General features: G+C 36.0%; 1 protein-coding gene across 1 annotated transcript in view; it reads right to left on the bottom strand.

The window, feature by feature from the left end:
* TTBK2 (tau tubulin kinase 2) overlaps nt 1-15,312 on the bottom strand; it is a 269,754-nt gene that overhangs the window by 130,289 nt on the left and 124,153 nt on the right. The window contains exons 4-5 of the mRNA XM_044665098.1: nt 6,020-6,093; nt 350-490 (exon numbers count right to left, since the gene is read on the bottom strand). Of these exons, the coding sequence (XP_044521033.1) occupies nt 350-490; nt 6,020-6,093 (215 nt within the window). The remainder of the gene's footprint in view (nt 1-349; nt 491-6,019; nt 6,094-15,312) is intronic.

Genomic DNA, 15,312 nt, shown 5'->3' with positions numbered 1-15,312 from the left:
ATGCAAGTTTACTCTTATAAAAGATTTTCATTCCTGTTAAATAATGTGTTTTCTAGCAAAAGATAAACCTTTGAAGGAATATTTTATAATTATGAGGTTCTTTAAAAATTATGGGGAAAGATTTTTTCTTCTTTTTTTTCTTCTTCTATAACTAAGTTGGTTTTTTTCCCCTCTTCTATAACTATGTATTAGGTCTCCATGGTACAGAGATAAACACATTACTCTGTTCAACAGCTTTGTGGATGACAGCTGCCAACACTGCCAGTCACATATGGAACTCACTGTCTCTCATCACAAACATCAGAAGCCAACAAACTCCTCCAGGCTTCTGGCTGACAAAGACTCTCACCGGCTTGATGTCTCGATGTAAGAAGCCCACAGAATGAATGCTCTCGATGGACTCCAGAATCTGTTTACCCAGCCGCAGGGTTGTGCTAATGGTGAATGTTCCCCGGGACTGGCTACGACGAAGATCAGCCAGATTCCGACCCTGAAGAAACCAAAGACACAGATTCAAATGAGGCACCAAAATTCCGGATGCCAAGATAGGACTAGGAAATCATTCACTTACCATTTTAAAAAATACTTTTTAATAGAAGTGTCAAGAGTTGCACCCAAACACTGACTCCCTCATTCAAGAGCAGAGATTTCTTTAAGACAATAACTCAGATGTTTCAGGCCAATTTATAAACAGCCAAAGTTCTTGAGCATTTCATCTTTCTGAGCCACCATTTTTCCCTTTATCTCTGATGTCCCCAACAAGGTATAAAAACTCCTGCCTATTCAAAGAGCATATAAAATAATTCAGAGCATTAATACTGTCAATACTCCCTAATATCTATCTCCAAAGATGCTAATGAAATGCTTTGAATGAATACTCATCTTTCCATTAGCCACACCAATGGAAGAAAGCATTGGATACAGATAAAAAAAAAAGATGATAAATCGCTCACCTGGGGTAAGGATGGGTCATGGGCCCTCAGCCTGGGATAGTATTCCCCTGCATCCCAACTACTATACCAAAACCTTGCTGCAGGGAACAGGGCCATGCTCCTCTGTCTTCCCCTTCACAGTGTTGAGGGAATGGCTCCCAGATGACCTGTGAAGTTACATCTCTCTAACTATGGAGCTGATGCTCTACATATTCTTTTCCCAATATTCTTTCCCCCTATATCTAGGATCCAAACCGCCATCTCCATTAGTCCCATCTGAAATATCATAAGACTGGGTATTATCCTCCTGGCTTCATTCAGTCTATCAAATTTCTATGTGGATCATTTTAGTACCATTCAAAACAAACTTGAATACATAAGAAACATATGTAAGAATCATAAGTCTTTCATCATTACATTATTCATATAATTTTAAAATTTCAATTATGACATTCTAAAAAAATTTGTCTTCAGGGTTTTTTATATCTTCTACACTGGCACAGATTAGAAGCACTTATTTGATTTATTTGTTCCAGTAACTTTTCAGTTGCATCAGATTCTTCATAACCCCACTTGGGGTTTTCTTCACAAAAATACTGAAGTGGTTTGCCATTTCTTCTCCAGTTCATTTTACCAGTGAGGAAACTGAGGCAAACAGGGTAAAGTGACTTGCCCAGGGCCACATAGCTATTAAGTTTCTGATTTGGACAAAGGAAGAAGAGTTTTCCTGATGCTAGGCCTGGAACTCTATCCATTGGGCCACCTAGTTGCTCATTGGATCTACAAAACTAATTTTTCTAATCTACACCTTGCCAACAACTTCTTTTTCCCCATCTTTTAAATGATGTGGCTGGAATAGATGACCTCTAAGGTCTCTTCCAGATCTAAACGTGTGATCCTATAATCATTCCCTTTAAAGTTCAATACTTTAACTTCTAAAATTTGTCTATCTGATAAAATAAAGAGATTATTTTTCTTATATTTTCAAACTACAAGTAAACTTTTGAAAAGAAATAAAGCTACTAACATGTTTCTCTAACAATGAGATTAAATGTATACTATTAGTAACAATGGAAAAGATAACTATTTAAACCTACAGCTTTTGTCTTCAACTTCAAATTCTCTTCTTGCCCTTCTTCTTTTCTCCTGCTACTCTCAACCAAAACTCCACTTCAACTGCCCATCACCAGATCTCTATACCATCAAGTACAAGGTTCATGGTCATTGCTCATCTCTCTACAGCTTTTCATGCATATAAACAATTCATTCTCAGTACTTCTCACCATCTTAGCTGCTTCTAAAGGCTATTTCTCTATCTTGTGCTTCTCCAATTATTCACACAAGATTTCTTTTATAAGCTATAAAGCTATACTACTTCAATGGTTCAACAGAACTTCAATAGTTCCCTAGCCAGTTCTTTTGTCTACAGTTCATCTTCTCCCCAAACCAATTTCTCCTACCATAGGCTCATTAAAAGTGAGTTCTAAATGAAGTACATTCCTAAGCATAATATAATAAATTAAAATTAGTACTAGAGCTGAAATAATTTGTAGTTGAACACCAATCCAAACAAAAAGACAAGGCAACATAAAGAGGTATGTCAAGTTAGAGAAAGACCTAATTAAATAATAGAATTTCATGTGATGGATGGTAGAAGTGAAGGGCTTGAAAAGTCTATCTCCCTTGAAGAATCTTTCTGGGTATTTTTGATTCCTACTATGCTAATTAGAAAGGTGGGAAAGTGCTGAGATACTGATCCTAAAGCTATAGGACATAGGATCATAGATTTAGACCTTAGAAGTCATTTAGTCTAATACTCAATTTTATGTCTGAGGAAATTGAGGTCCAAAGAAAGTAAGCATTTGTCTAAGGGTAATAAATGGCAAAGCTGGGATTCAATCTCTGGTCCTGTGACTCAGGCAAGTTCTTTCCCATATCTCTCAGTGTCACACTGTCCAGGATAACTATTGAGCACCAGATTCTTTCTCTGACAGTGAAATCAACAGATATCCTATAGGGAAGTATGGCTTTTCTTCATGACAGTAAATCCAAAATATATCAATTATTAAGTTTTTACTAGTTAAATGTCAGAGGTAGGAAATGAAAATGAAATGATGCTATTGCTCATGAAGTTTACTATCTGACAAAGTGTAGGTAAATATAAGGTAGATTTTTAACAGGATAAAAGGAGAAACCCAGACAAAGTGCTCTGAGAAAAATCTAAGGAGGTGAAGCTTACTATCTGACAAAATATACATAAATATAAGGTAGACTATAACAGGATAAAAGGAGAGACCCAGACAAGAAAATCTGAGGAGGAAGAGATCACTTTTGGCTGGAGGATCAGCAAAGGCCATATGGAAGTATTGACATCAGAAAGAAACTTTAAATGAAGAAAAATATTTCAACAGGTAAAGAATAGTAGAGGTATGGAAATGGACTGGATGAATATATAGAACTGGGATAGCAGAGAATAAAATCAATATGCATATCAGTAATTTAGTAATTTGGCTAGAATGTGGAGTCCACTAAGTGGGGAGCAATGTGAAAAAAGGCTGGAAAAGCAAGCTGGTACCAGATATTGGAGGGCCTTAAATTTTACTTTACTCTATAGGCATAGATATCCACACTACTAAATTATTAGATGTTAAAATTTGTTAATTTCATTAACCTTTTTGAAAATATTTATAATTTCTACCCACACTCTCTTTTCAAGCAGTAAATTTGCAAGATAACAACTAATTATAAAAAAACATTTTATGTATTCTAAAGCTCTTTTTTTCAAATGATAGCATCCTATTTCTAGGATTCTAAGGATTAGGCAACAGGTACATATTTAGCCTTGTTAAATAACTTCATCATTCTGTCAATCCTGATCTTTTCCTCTTCTCAATTATCTTTACAAACTAAACAATACACAGATTTTCCCTTAGCCTCTGCCCCTTGTTCAGTTTAGCCATTTTCTGGATATTCTCCAGTTCTATTCTATTTCTGAAGTATAGTTACCAGAACAGCACACAGTATTACACGAAGGTTCGGGAATACTTTTGGTTTTTTCCCCCAATACTTTTACCAGACTTTATTGGCTTTTTCAACAACAACAACATATTGAACATTAAAGTCATCTTAGGGGATGGAAAGGAAATTGGGTTAGGAACTGGAAGACTATTTTCTAATATAATAATGGCTCTATCACTAATTAGCTGTTGATATCAGACAAGTCATTTGGCCTTTCTATCCTTGCTTTCTTCATCTATAAAACAAAACAACAACCCTTTCTTCACCTATTACTGAACTGTTATGAGAAAAAAGATAGGTAATAGATACAAACTGCAGGGGCAAGTTAAACATCATATATCCATGTAAGATGTCAATGTTTTATATTTCTCCTTTAGTTCTGGTCCCTCATGGAGGGTTGAGGAGAAGGAATATAAAAAGGTGTTGGTCTAAAGGCAAATTCTACCATTCTTCCCTCACCAGGAAATAATTGACTTCTTAAGTCCAACCCTTTTAATCTTTCTTTAACTCCAAGGCACCTAAGTTGACACATTCCAAACAATGGGTGTTCAGTAAATGCTAGCTAAAATCACTAATACTTTTCACTTTGAGAAATGTAATCATCACTCAATCAGTCTGAATTTCCCATTGACAAATTTGTACTTTCTCTGAGCAATAGCTGAAATGTTTGAATTCTTTTCCCCTCTTAGACTATCAAGCTTCTTTGAAGAGTTCTTAAAACCTTGACTCTTATAACCCTAATTACATTTCAAACATTTTCTTAACCCTGTTATCTATTTTGCTATTTCCAACCAGTAATTTAGATGCTTAAGCACTCTGAAAAAGAGGTATTCAGAACTAAGCTGTGATGTAACACATTTGGGGCTTTATCAAACCACTTTAAATAAAAGCATTTGCCAAATATTTACTGCCTGTCAAGCATTGTGCTATCTACTGCCTTACCTTCTGTCTTAGAATCGATACTAAATGTTGGTTTCAAGGCAGAAGAGTGGTAAGGGCTAGGCAGTTGGGATTAAATTACTTATCCAGAGTCACACAGCAAAAGGTGTCTAAGGCCAAATTTGAGTCCAGAATTTCCAATCTCTGGGCCTGGCACTCTATCCACTAAGCCATCTAGCTGCCCTCTCTGGTCAACTTTTGAGCCAACAGAGTGAAAGAACAGTAGAAGAATTCTTGGCTCTAATGTCTGTATAAAAGGAATTATTTAATATGGATGGATAAATAGTAGTACTGGGGAAATGTCTGCCCCCAACTAGTTGTGGCCCACACAATGAGTTGTGCCCCAACAAGTTCATGGGCATGTCAAAGACTATAAAATATTTCAAAACACTGATCAATGTATAGTATATAAATGCCAGAGCATGATAAATGCTTGTAATAGCAGGTATATGTATTTCATTCACTCAATAAGTACTTATTAAATCTCTCCTTATGCACTAGGACCTCTGCCAGGTACTGAGGATGCAAATATAAAGAAGAGAGTTCCTGCTCCCTAAGAGCATTTAAGTTATTTTAATTCATACTTAGGTGAAGCATTATTTCAGTGTTTGTAGAAGTATCAGTTTGTGTGTCCTGATTATAAACTTTCAGCATGAGAAAGAACTGCATCTATTAACTTGTTTTGTAAGATACTCACTTCAGCACCATAAGTAGCACGTGGGCATGCCATTTAGTCAATATTCAATGAGTGCTAATAATATGCCAAGCACTATGCATGTAAGTCTGATTTGCTAATGTTAAAATTATTTACTAAGTCACAGACATGTTTTGTATATACTTGTTTTATTATGAAACCTATTCCTGAAAAGCTGTAGGCAAATCAAACATTTGTAAAATTAAATCAAACTTTAAATGCCCCAAGATAACTACTATTTATATGGAATGATAAATAAATCATCCTAGTTTATCTTTTTTTGGGATAGAGATTTCAGGTTAAAACCATCATAAGAATCTGAGATGGCATCAATAACTTGTCCACAACTGTTCACTTTATTATCAATATCAGATCTTTATTGGAGTCTTTCATCAAAAGTGAAAAGTACTTTAAAAGTTTTTTCTAGAAAACCTACCTGCAATTGCATGACCACATAATTGAATCGATCATTCCTCCCACAGCCAATGAATCTGCAAACATGGTCTTTGCCTGGTTAAAAGCAAAGAAAAACAAAGTGAAAAATGTTATTCAGGTATCTTTTTTGAAATTCTAATAATTTGCTCTTATGTATAATATTTTTAAGAATTACTTTTGAAGGACCAGTTTTTTCAACCAAAGGTATGAGTGTATATATGTGTGTGTGTGTAACACACATGCATTAAATATAATATACATAATTCAGATCAGCTTATACCCTATGCAACAACAAGAAACACATTGAAACAGTAAAAAAAAAAGATATTAGTTTTTAAAAATGTAACCAACATACGTGTAGTAGAAAACACACTGGACTGAGGATCAAGAGACACAAATTCTAGTCTCAATTCTACAACTATTTGTGTGACCATGGACAAATCAACCTCTCTGGACTTCATTACCTCATGTATAAAAGTGAAATGCTAATACAAGGTGATTTACACAGTTTTTCCAACTTGAGAGTTCTATGATTTTATTTCTAGAAATGTACAATCAACCTAAATAAAAGCAGGGAGTGAAAATGTACAGAAGAAGAAAGGTAAAAAGATACGGAAATGGCAAAAGGATTGAATTAGTTAAGTAATCATCAGTTCTACTCTTAGCTTTTAAAAAAATGTCATTTAAGCCTATTATATGACATTAACTGGTATTACTAAAAACACTGTTAATTCTGAACTATATGCTATTTTCAGCAAAAACATTCCAAGTCAGACATGGAAGATTCAATCAAAACTCATATATTCATGATAAGAAATAGAAACATGAATAAAGATTTAATTGATTTAAAGAATTTAATCCACATGACTTAAAATTCATTTTAGTTAACAATATCAATTATCTGTATTAAAGTTTATGACAAGAAGCAAAATTCGTGCTGCAATACCCTGTCATTTGCTTTGACTTCACTAATTAGAAAATAGCTGTGCAGATTGGCTAACATGACAGCAAAGGAAAGTAATAAATGTTGGAGAGGATGTGGCAAAATTGGGACATTAATGCATTGTTGGTGGAGTTGTGAATTGAAGCAACCATTCTGGATGGCAATTTGGAACTATGCCCAAAGAGTGCTGAAAGACTGCCTGCCCTTTGACCCAGCCATGCCACTGCTGAGTATGATCCCCAGAGATCATAGGGAAAAAAGACTTGTACAAAAATATTTATAGCTGTGCTCTTTGTGGTGGCAAAAAACTGGAAAACAAGGGGTATGCCCTTCAATTGGGGAATAGCTGAACAAATTGTGGTATCTGCTGGTGATGGAATACTATTGTGCTCAAAGGAATAACGAACTGGCAGAATTCCATGTGAACTGGAATGATCTCCAGGAATTGATGCAGAGTGAAAGGATTAGAACCAGGAGAACCTTATACACAGAGACTGAGACAATGTGGTAAAATCGAATGTAATGGACTTCTCTACTAGCAATGATGCAATGGTCCAGGACAACTCTGAGGGACTTATGAGAAAGAACGCTATTCACATTCAGAAGAAGAACTGTGGGAGTAGAAACACAGAAGAAAAACAACTGCCTGATCACATGGGTTGATGGGGATATGATTGGGGATACTGACTCTAAAGGAGCACCCTCACTCAAATATCAATAATATGAAAATAGGTCTTATCTACACACATGTAAAACCCAGTGGAATTGTGCATTGGCTATGGGCGGGGGTGGAGGGAAAGGAAGGATAGAACACAAATCCTGTAACCATGGGAAAATGTTCTAAATTAATTAATTAAACAAAAATGTAAAAATTTTAAAAAAAAAGAAAGAAAGCAGCTATGTACAGGCAGGACCACACATCTGAGGCTGCTGTTTTCTTCACAAAGTCACCAGTCCATGAGCCATTAAGGTAGAAAACAAATTTGCTTTGGCTACAGATTATGTCTTAGTCAATTCTTCACTATTTTTAAAAGATATTTTATTTTTACTAATTACATGTGATAATAAATTTCCACACAAGTTTTCCAAAGTCATATGATCCAAATTGCCTTCCTTCCTCTTTCCAGAATGTACAAGCAATTCGATTAGAGTTATACATGTATTATCATGCAAAACATATTTCCCTATTAGTGAGTTTTGTAAGAGAATAATCATATAAAACCCAAACCCCAAAATAAAAAACTAAATAAAGTGACAAATCATATGCTTTGATCTGCCTCTGTCCCCAACAGTTCTTTTTCTGGAGGTGGAAAGCATTCTTTGTCATAAGTTACCCAGAATTGTCCTGGATCACTCATTGTATACCACAATTTGTTCAGCTATTCCCCAAATAATGGAAATCCCTTCAATTTCAAATTCTTTTCCACCACAAAAAGAGCTACTACAATTATTTCTGTACAAGTAGGCTTCCTTCCTCCACCATTTTTTTTTATCTCTTTTGGATACAGACCTAGTAGTGGTATTTCTGGATCAAAGGGTATGCACTGGTTTATATGCCTATGGGCATAGTTACAAATTGTCCTCTGGAATGATAGGATCAGTTTACAACTCCACCAACAATGCATGTGTCCCAATTTTGCCTATCAATTCTTTACTATTTGATAAAGAAGTAAGTAGTACAGGCCCAGATCTACAAATATCAGTAGTCTTAAGCTATAAATAAATGGATTATGTAAAAAAAACTATCATTAATAGTAATAAGTTGAAGTTGAAGTACTGTTAAAGGAGGGATACAACCAATATTCAATAATAATCAATATTCAATAAATAAAAGAATACAAATTGTCCAGGCAAGGACTACTATGAAAACTGGAAAGTAATTTGGCAGAAAATTGATTTTAGGAAATATCCTACACCATATACCACAAAAGCTACTAATGGCTATATGCTCTAAATATGAAATGTCACATCATCCCCCTCCAAAATATACCCACATATACATACACACATGTTAGAGAATGTAAGGGAATTCCTTTCACAATTATGAATAGGGAGTTCTTAGAAAAGAAATAAAGATGTAAAATAGATAATTAAGATTACATAAAAATTAATGAGCAAAATTAATAAAGCTAGAATAAGAAGAAAAGTGGTTGAATGGGGAAGGACCTTTTATGTTGAATATCTCTAATAAAGATCTAATGTCCAAAAATGTAAGGACAAAATGTGTAAGGATATTCATTTTTGAATAAAAGTAAGTGGCCAGAGGATATCAATGGAAAATTTTCAGAAGAAAAATGAAAACTATCAACAACTATATGAAATAATCCTATAACTCACCAATAGAAGAAAAGCAAATTAAATCACCTACGAGGTTTCACCTCATCCCAGTCTGGTTCACCAAGATGACAAAACATAAAAATGATAAATGTCAAAGGCACTATTTGAAGACAGGGACACAAATCTAATATTTGTGGATATGTCACCAAATGTCACAAAATTACTGAGTTGGAAACGGCCTCAGTGGCTGTCTATTTCAATTCACCAGGAAAAAGAATCCCCATTACAGCATAACAATAAATGATTACCCAAGTTTTTTGGGAAACCAAGGCAATGCTTTACACTTCTGGACAGCTCTAACTGTTAGTCTTGAATTTACCTTAAAAATGTTCACTCATTGTTACAGGTTCTTCCCTCTGGGACAAAATAGAACAAGTCTAATCCTTTTTATACATAATTGCTCTTCAAATGTCTAAAGACAACTATAATATCTCCCTGCACCCTCCCAAGTCTTCTCTTTTCTGAATGACGAAAACTACAAACTGTAATATATGAATGTAAAAGAGCAATTCTAAGAAATGATAAAAATCAGAAATTTTTGAGACATTTGAGAATTATATGAATTGGTTCAATGAAGTAAGCAGAAACAAGTCATTTACCTAATAAACAGATTAAGACACAGAAGACAACATTGAAAAATATCAGATCTCTTAATTCATGCAATGATAAATCTTGATTCCAGAAATCTGACAGTGAAATACCTCCTTTAGCTGAAAGATGGTAAAATACAGGGTAAAATGAGGTTTATGTTATTAAGTGTGGCCGGTGTGTTGATTTGTTTTGCTTCACTAATCTTTATTTCAAGGAAGGCTTCTATAGAAAGGAGAGAGGAAAGAAAGCAATAGAGGGGAATATTTGGAAGTAATAGCAATGTTTTAAAAAAAGAATAAAGCATTTATTTTTAATTTCATGTCAAGTTCCAAAAACAGCAAGTCAACTCATCTGGCTAGAACAAAAAGTATGTGAAAGGAAGTAATAAGTTATAAAGCTGTAAAAAGTGTGTTGGGATCTGACTACAGAAGGTCTTAAATGCCAGGCAAAGGGTTTCATATTCTACAAGCAATGAAGTCATTGAAAATTTTCAAATACAAGAGTGACTTGGTCAGTCCTATGCATTAAGAATATGATTTTGGCAGCTAAGTGAAATATGAACTGAAAAGAAGAGGACCTGGAAGAAAAGAGGCCAATTAGGAGACTATTAAAAAATAGTATAGCTAGGGGGCAGCTAGGTGGTTCAGTGGATTGAAAGTAAGATCTAGAGACAGGTGATCTGGGCCTATCTATATATGTGACCTCGGGCAAGTCACTTAACCCTCATTGCCTAGTATTTGCTGCTGTTCTGCCTTGGAACCAATATACAGTAAGGGATTTTTAAAAAAAAATAGTACATACAATAAGAGTTTGACTAGAGTAGAAGAATGAGCAGAGAGAAGGAGATGAATGTGAAAGATACTGCAGAGGTAGAAATGATGGGATTTAATAACTGACAGGATATGAAGGGTGAGGTAAACGAAGAGTCAAAAATGACACTGAAGTGAAGACAATGAATTTTCAAACCTGAGTGTATATAAAGAAGGTGGTTTAATTTATCCAAATGGGACTCTATGGAGGAGGGGAACGTTGAGGGTGAGAAGCAAAGTTTGTTCAGGTTAAGATATACTGAACTTAAGACTTAAGATGAGACATCTAGGTAGACATTCAGCAGGTAGGAGTAGATAGCTTGACGTTCAGGGGAGAGATTAGGATCAGATGTACACATTTGAACATTATACACAGAGGTGATAAATGAAACCAAGGGGGAGGGGATGAGATCACCAAGGGAGAGAATAAAGAGAAAGAAGACCCAGGACAAAGCCTTGGGAGATAGTCACACTTACAAGGTGGGTAAAGGATGATGAACTGGCAAAGAAGACTGAAAAAGAGTGGTCAGGTAAGAGAAGAATCAAAGGTGGGTAAAGGATGATAAACTGGCAAAGAAGACTGAAAAAGAGTGGTCAGGTAAGAGAAGAATCAAGAGAGAAGCTTCACAGAAGGCAAGGGAAGAGAGTGTACACAGTAACAGCAAGATTGTGGAATGATCAACTGTGACAGACTTAGCTATTCTCAGCAATATAAAGATCCAGGACAATTCTGAGGAACTTCAGACAAACAAGACTTTATATCTCCAGAGAAAGAATTGTTGGAGTCAGAATGTTGATGAAAGCATACAATTGTTCAATTGTTTATTTGGGTTTATGCTTTGGGATTTTGGTTTTATAAGATTACTCACTTACAAAAATAAACAATGTGGATAAAAATTTTAAAAAAGAGGAGAGAATATGAGAGAGGGAGGAATAGTCAATTGACAGTGTCAAAACCTAAAATAGGTAAAGGAAACAAAGACTATTAGATTTAGCAATGAAGACAGCATTGATAACTTTCAAGACAACAGTTTCAGTAGAATGGTATGGTCAAAAGCCAAACTTCAAGCAGTAGAGGAGTAGAGAGTATTGAGGAAGCAGAAACTGGGGTTTAGGTTTAGCAGTGAAAGACAAAATCAAACTAGTAAAATATAATGCATGGCTTGATGGATGTCAAGGTCAAAAGAAAATTGTTTTGAAAAAAGGTAGACCTGAGGAGAAGGGATGAGGCCAAGGAAGGAGTGATTGATTATGGAAGTGAATGATTAAAGGAAGCTCCTGAAAAAGATGAAAAGTGGGATTGAGGGTACAAGTAGAAGAGCTAAGTCTGGGACAAATGAGAAAAGGATAGATGAAGATGCCCAAACAGGGTGTGGGGGTGTGGGGGTGTTGGGTTAGAGGGAGGAAGTCAGCCCAGAATCACTTAGCATAAACTCAACCTGACCATGATTTCCTAGTGCTGGCTTCCTTCAAGTTCCAGCTAAAATGCTATCTTCTTAAGGAAGCCTTTCAGATCCTCCTTAATTTTAGTGCATTCACTCCTTTGATTATGTCCAATTTATCCCCCTATATAGTTTGTGTGTATGTAGCTGTTCGCATGTTGTCTCCCCTATTAGACTAAGCTTCTTCAGAGGATATACTGTCTTTTACTTTTTTCTGTAATCCTCAGCATTCAGCACAATACCTGGCACATAATGGGCATTTAATAAAAATTTATTAACTGAATGAGCCTTGTTTCTCATTTTTGAAAAATGAAGAGGTTGGACTAAACTATGTCTAAGAATTTTTCCAATTCTACATTACGTTAAAGCTTTTTTTAGAAAATAGATCATTCAAAATAGTTAACACCCTGCTTCATATAGAAGAATTGAATAATTTTATAAAAGTCTGAAAAGTTGGGACATTTAGATGGGGCTCAATCTCTCTTTTGACAGGGAACTATATTAAGGCATCACTAAAAAAAATGCTGTCATTTCCAGTAAGATTATAGTATAATAGTTTTTAGAGGTATATGCATTTCTAGATATCCTACGGATGTGAAATTCAGAAGAGAAAAATTATATTTTCTTAACATTCTTGGTTTTTAAAAATGCTAGGAGAGGAAAATAATCAGGCCTTGGGGAGTTAGTTCTACACTCTGGAAGGAAAGAAGTTAGTCAGGGCTAAAGAGAAAGGTGATATAGCTCCCTGGCCTCTAGAGAGGGGACTAATTTGGGAGGGCACAGGAATAAAAGGTCTGTAAGAATGGTAATGAGGCACCATTTCAAAAATTATAATTGTTCACCCTATAATATGGTGGTGTTCTATTCAATCATATACATATTTCTCTATATAATAACTCTTTATAATGCTTCACTACTCCAGTATATCCCCAGTGGCTTTTGAAATTTTTAAAACCATAAATGTGATTTAGCAATTTGAACTTAAATCAGAAATCCTAGAGTAAGAAAGAACCCTGGATAAGGAATCAGGAGAATTGAGTTTTGGTCCTGCCACTAAATGGTCTAAGATCTTGGGCAAAAAATTCATATACTTTGGGCCTCAATTTTCTCATCTGAAAAATGTGTGGCTGGGAGTGAGAAATTGATGATTATTTAATTCTCTCCAAGTTTTAAAATCCTATCATTCTAAATGTCAATGCTTTAAACTTAAGGGAAGAATGTTTGCTATCACTAAAATAGGATTGAATCCAGGAGGCCCTAGGTCAGTGACTGTGAACCTTTTAGAGATGGAGTGCTGGGCCTCACACTCACTCCACCCCCAGGATGACCAATTGCCCAACCCTCTCCCCCAATCATATGCTGTACCCCTCCCCACCACCACCACATGCTCAGGGGAGGGAGAAAGTGCTCCCATTGCGCTGCTGGATGGAGGAGTGGGTGAAGTGAGAAATGTCCTCTGCCACTGTAGAGAGGGGGAGGGGAGCTTCCCAAGTGCCCTACTCCCCTCTAGCTCTGCCACCTGTTAGCCATCCACCTTACCCTCTGTGCACTCCTACTGGATGCTGGGCAGAGAGGTGGGGGTGTGTGAAAAAATGTCAGGCATAGTGGAGAGGGGGAAGGGAGCAGCTCTGCCCAAGGCCCTCTGCCTTTCTAGTAACAAACTCTGGGGGATGGGGGTGGGGAGGGAAGGTGGCCGAGTGCCCATAGAGAGTGCTCTGCATGCCATCTTTGGCACCTTGCCATAGGTTTGCCATCACTGTCCTAAGGAAAGCAGTTTACCAGCTATTATATAACCTACCTACAACTGAGGCAGCTGTGCTACCATATAGACTATGATGTATGGAAAATTAAGAGACAGGCTGAAAAGCTCAAGATACAGTCAGTATATCTTTGTCTACATATAAAGAAGAAAGAAACTCTTTCTTCAAATAATAGAATCAATATTAGTCACTTAATTTGCATACCAAAATATAAAAGAAAACCTCAATTGGAACAACAGATTTTAAAAATGTATTGGAGTTACTTCTCACTTATAACTGTTAGTCAATAATATTTTATTAAATTTAACTCTAGTTTTAACTTTCATTAACTTACTCATGTAAAAAGCAATCTAGTAATCAAAATCAATTCAATGTCCTTTCTAAGACTACAACTTCTATATATGGAGCCTTCAAGCCAGTTAGGCATCCTAATTTTTCAGAGGATAGGTATCATATCCCTTCTTTCTCTTCTTTACACTCAAGGGGTATATGATGAGGGAATCCTTTACACTATCAGTGTGCTTCCTTTTCTCTATTCTGTTATTTTTTTTTTTTTGTCTTTGGTCTTTTGGCTCTTGCCAGGCAATCTTTCCTGTCTTAGAACTGATACCAAGACAGAAGGTAAGGGTTTTTAAAACGGAACATAAAGTTCCCAAAATAAAAATGGAATCAAAGCAAGTGCATTTCTTGAGGTCTTATCTTTCATTTAAAATATTATTATCTAAGTCACTAGGTTAGTGTTGCTGTTTGAGTCTGTATTGTCTGTATACTTCTTAACACAGCAGCAGGTATTCTGTGAATGAATCAAACTCTATCAATCAAAAACTTAAGTACCCCTATACAGTACCTTACCAGTCACTAAGTATGAGAGTTCACAAGTCACTTGCTAGAGTGGGTGACAACTCCAGAGGCTACTGCCCACCCCTTGGGCAGTTCTAGGCAAATTGAAAGACTAACTGGTTCCCATAAAGTGGGGGAGTGACAGGAAGTGACATCAAGAAAATTGCTTTAAAAGGCCAGCTCAAGGATTCAGTCATTTATTCTGCGGCAATGAGCTGGACTGGAGGAGGGGACTCTTTCCTTGAATTCTACGGTGTTGAGTGGAGTAAATCATCCCTTGGTTCTTCATTGAGGAGACCCTCTCTGCTAATTGGCGCTTCAGTGAGACACTCCCCTTCAATGTGAGTTCTGGTGAGATTCTTGGCAGTCTTAGCCTCGTGTTCACTGAAGGTTCTTGATGGATTCTTTAGCATCTTCTGGTTCTTCAGATTTCAGCTTCCTAATTATGGCTTTGGATTCTGGTGAGATTCACATCTGGAGACATTAGGATTAAACTTAAGGTATTTAGAGCTAGGCAGTACTTTCTTTCTCTTTATCTACATTTTTCCACTTTCACTCTTTCCACCTCTTTG

Source organism: Gracilinanus agilis, chromosome 2, assembly GCF_016433145.1.
Source record: "Gracilinanus agilis isolate LMUSP501 chromosome 2, AgileGrace, whole genome shotgun sequence".
In the NCBI taxonomy this organism is placed as follows: Eukaryota; Metazoa; Chordata; class Mammalia; order Didelphimorphia; family Didelphidae; genus Gracilinanus; species Gracilinanus agilis.
The sequence above is the reverse complement of the archived record's forward strand: the minus strand, read 5'-3'. Positions and strand labels throughout refer to the sequence as shown.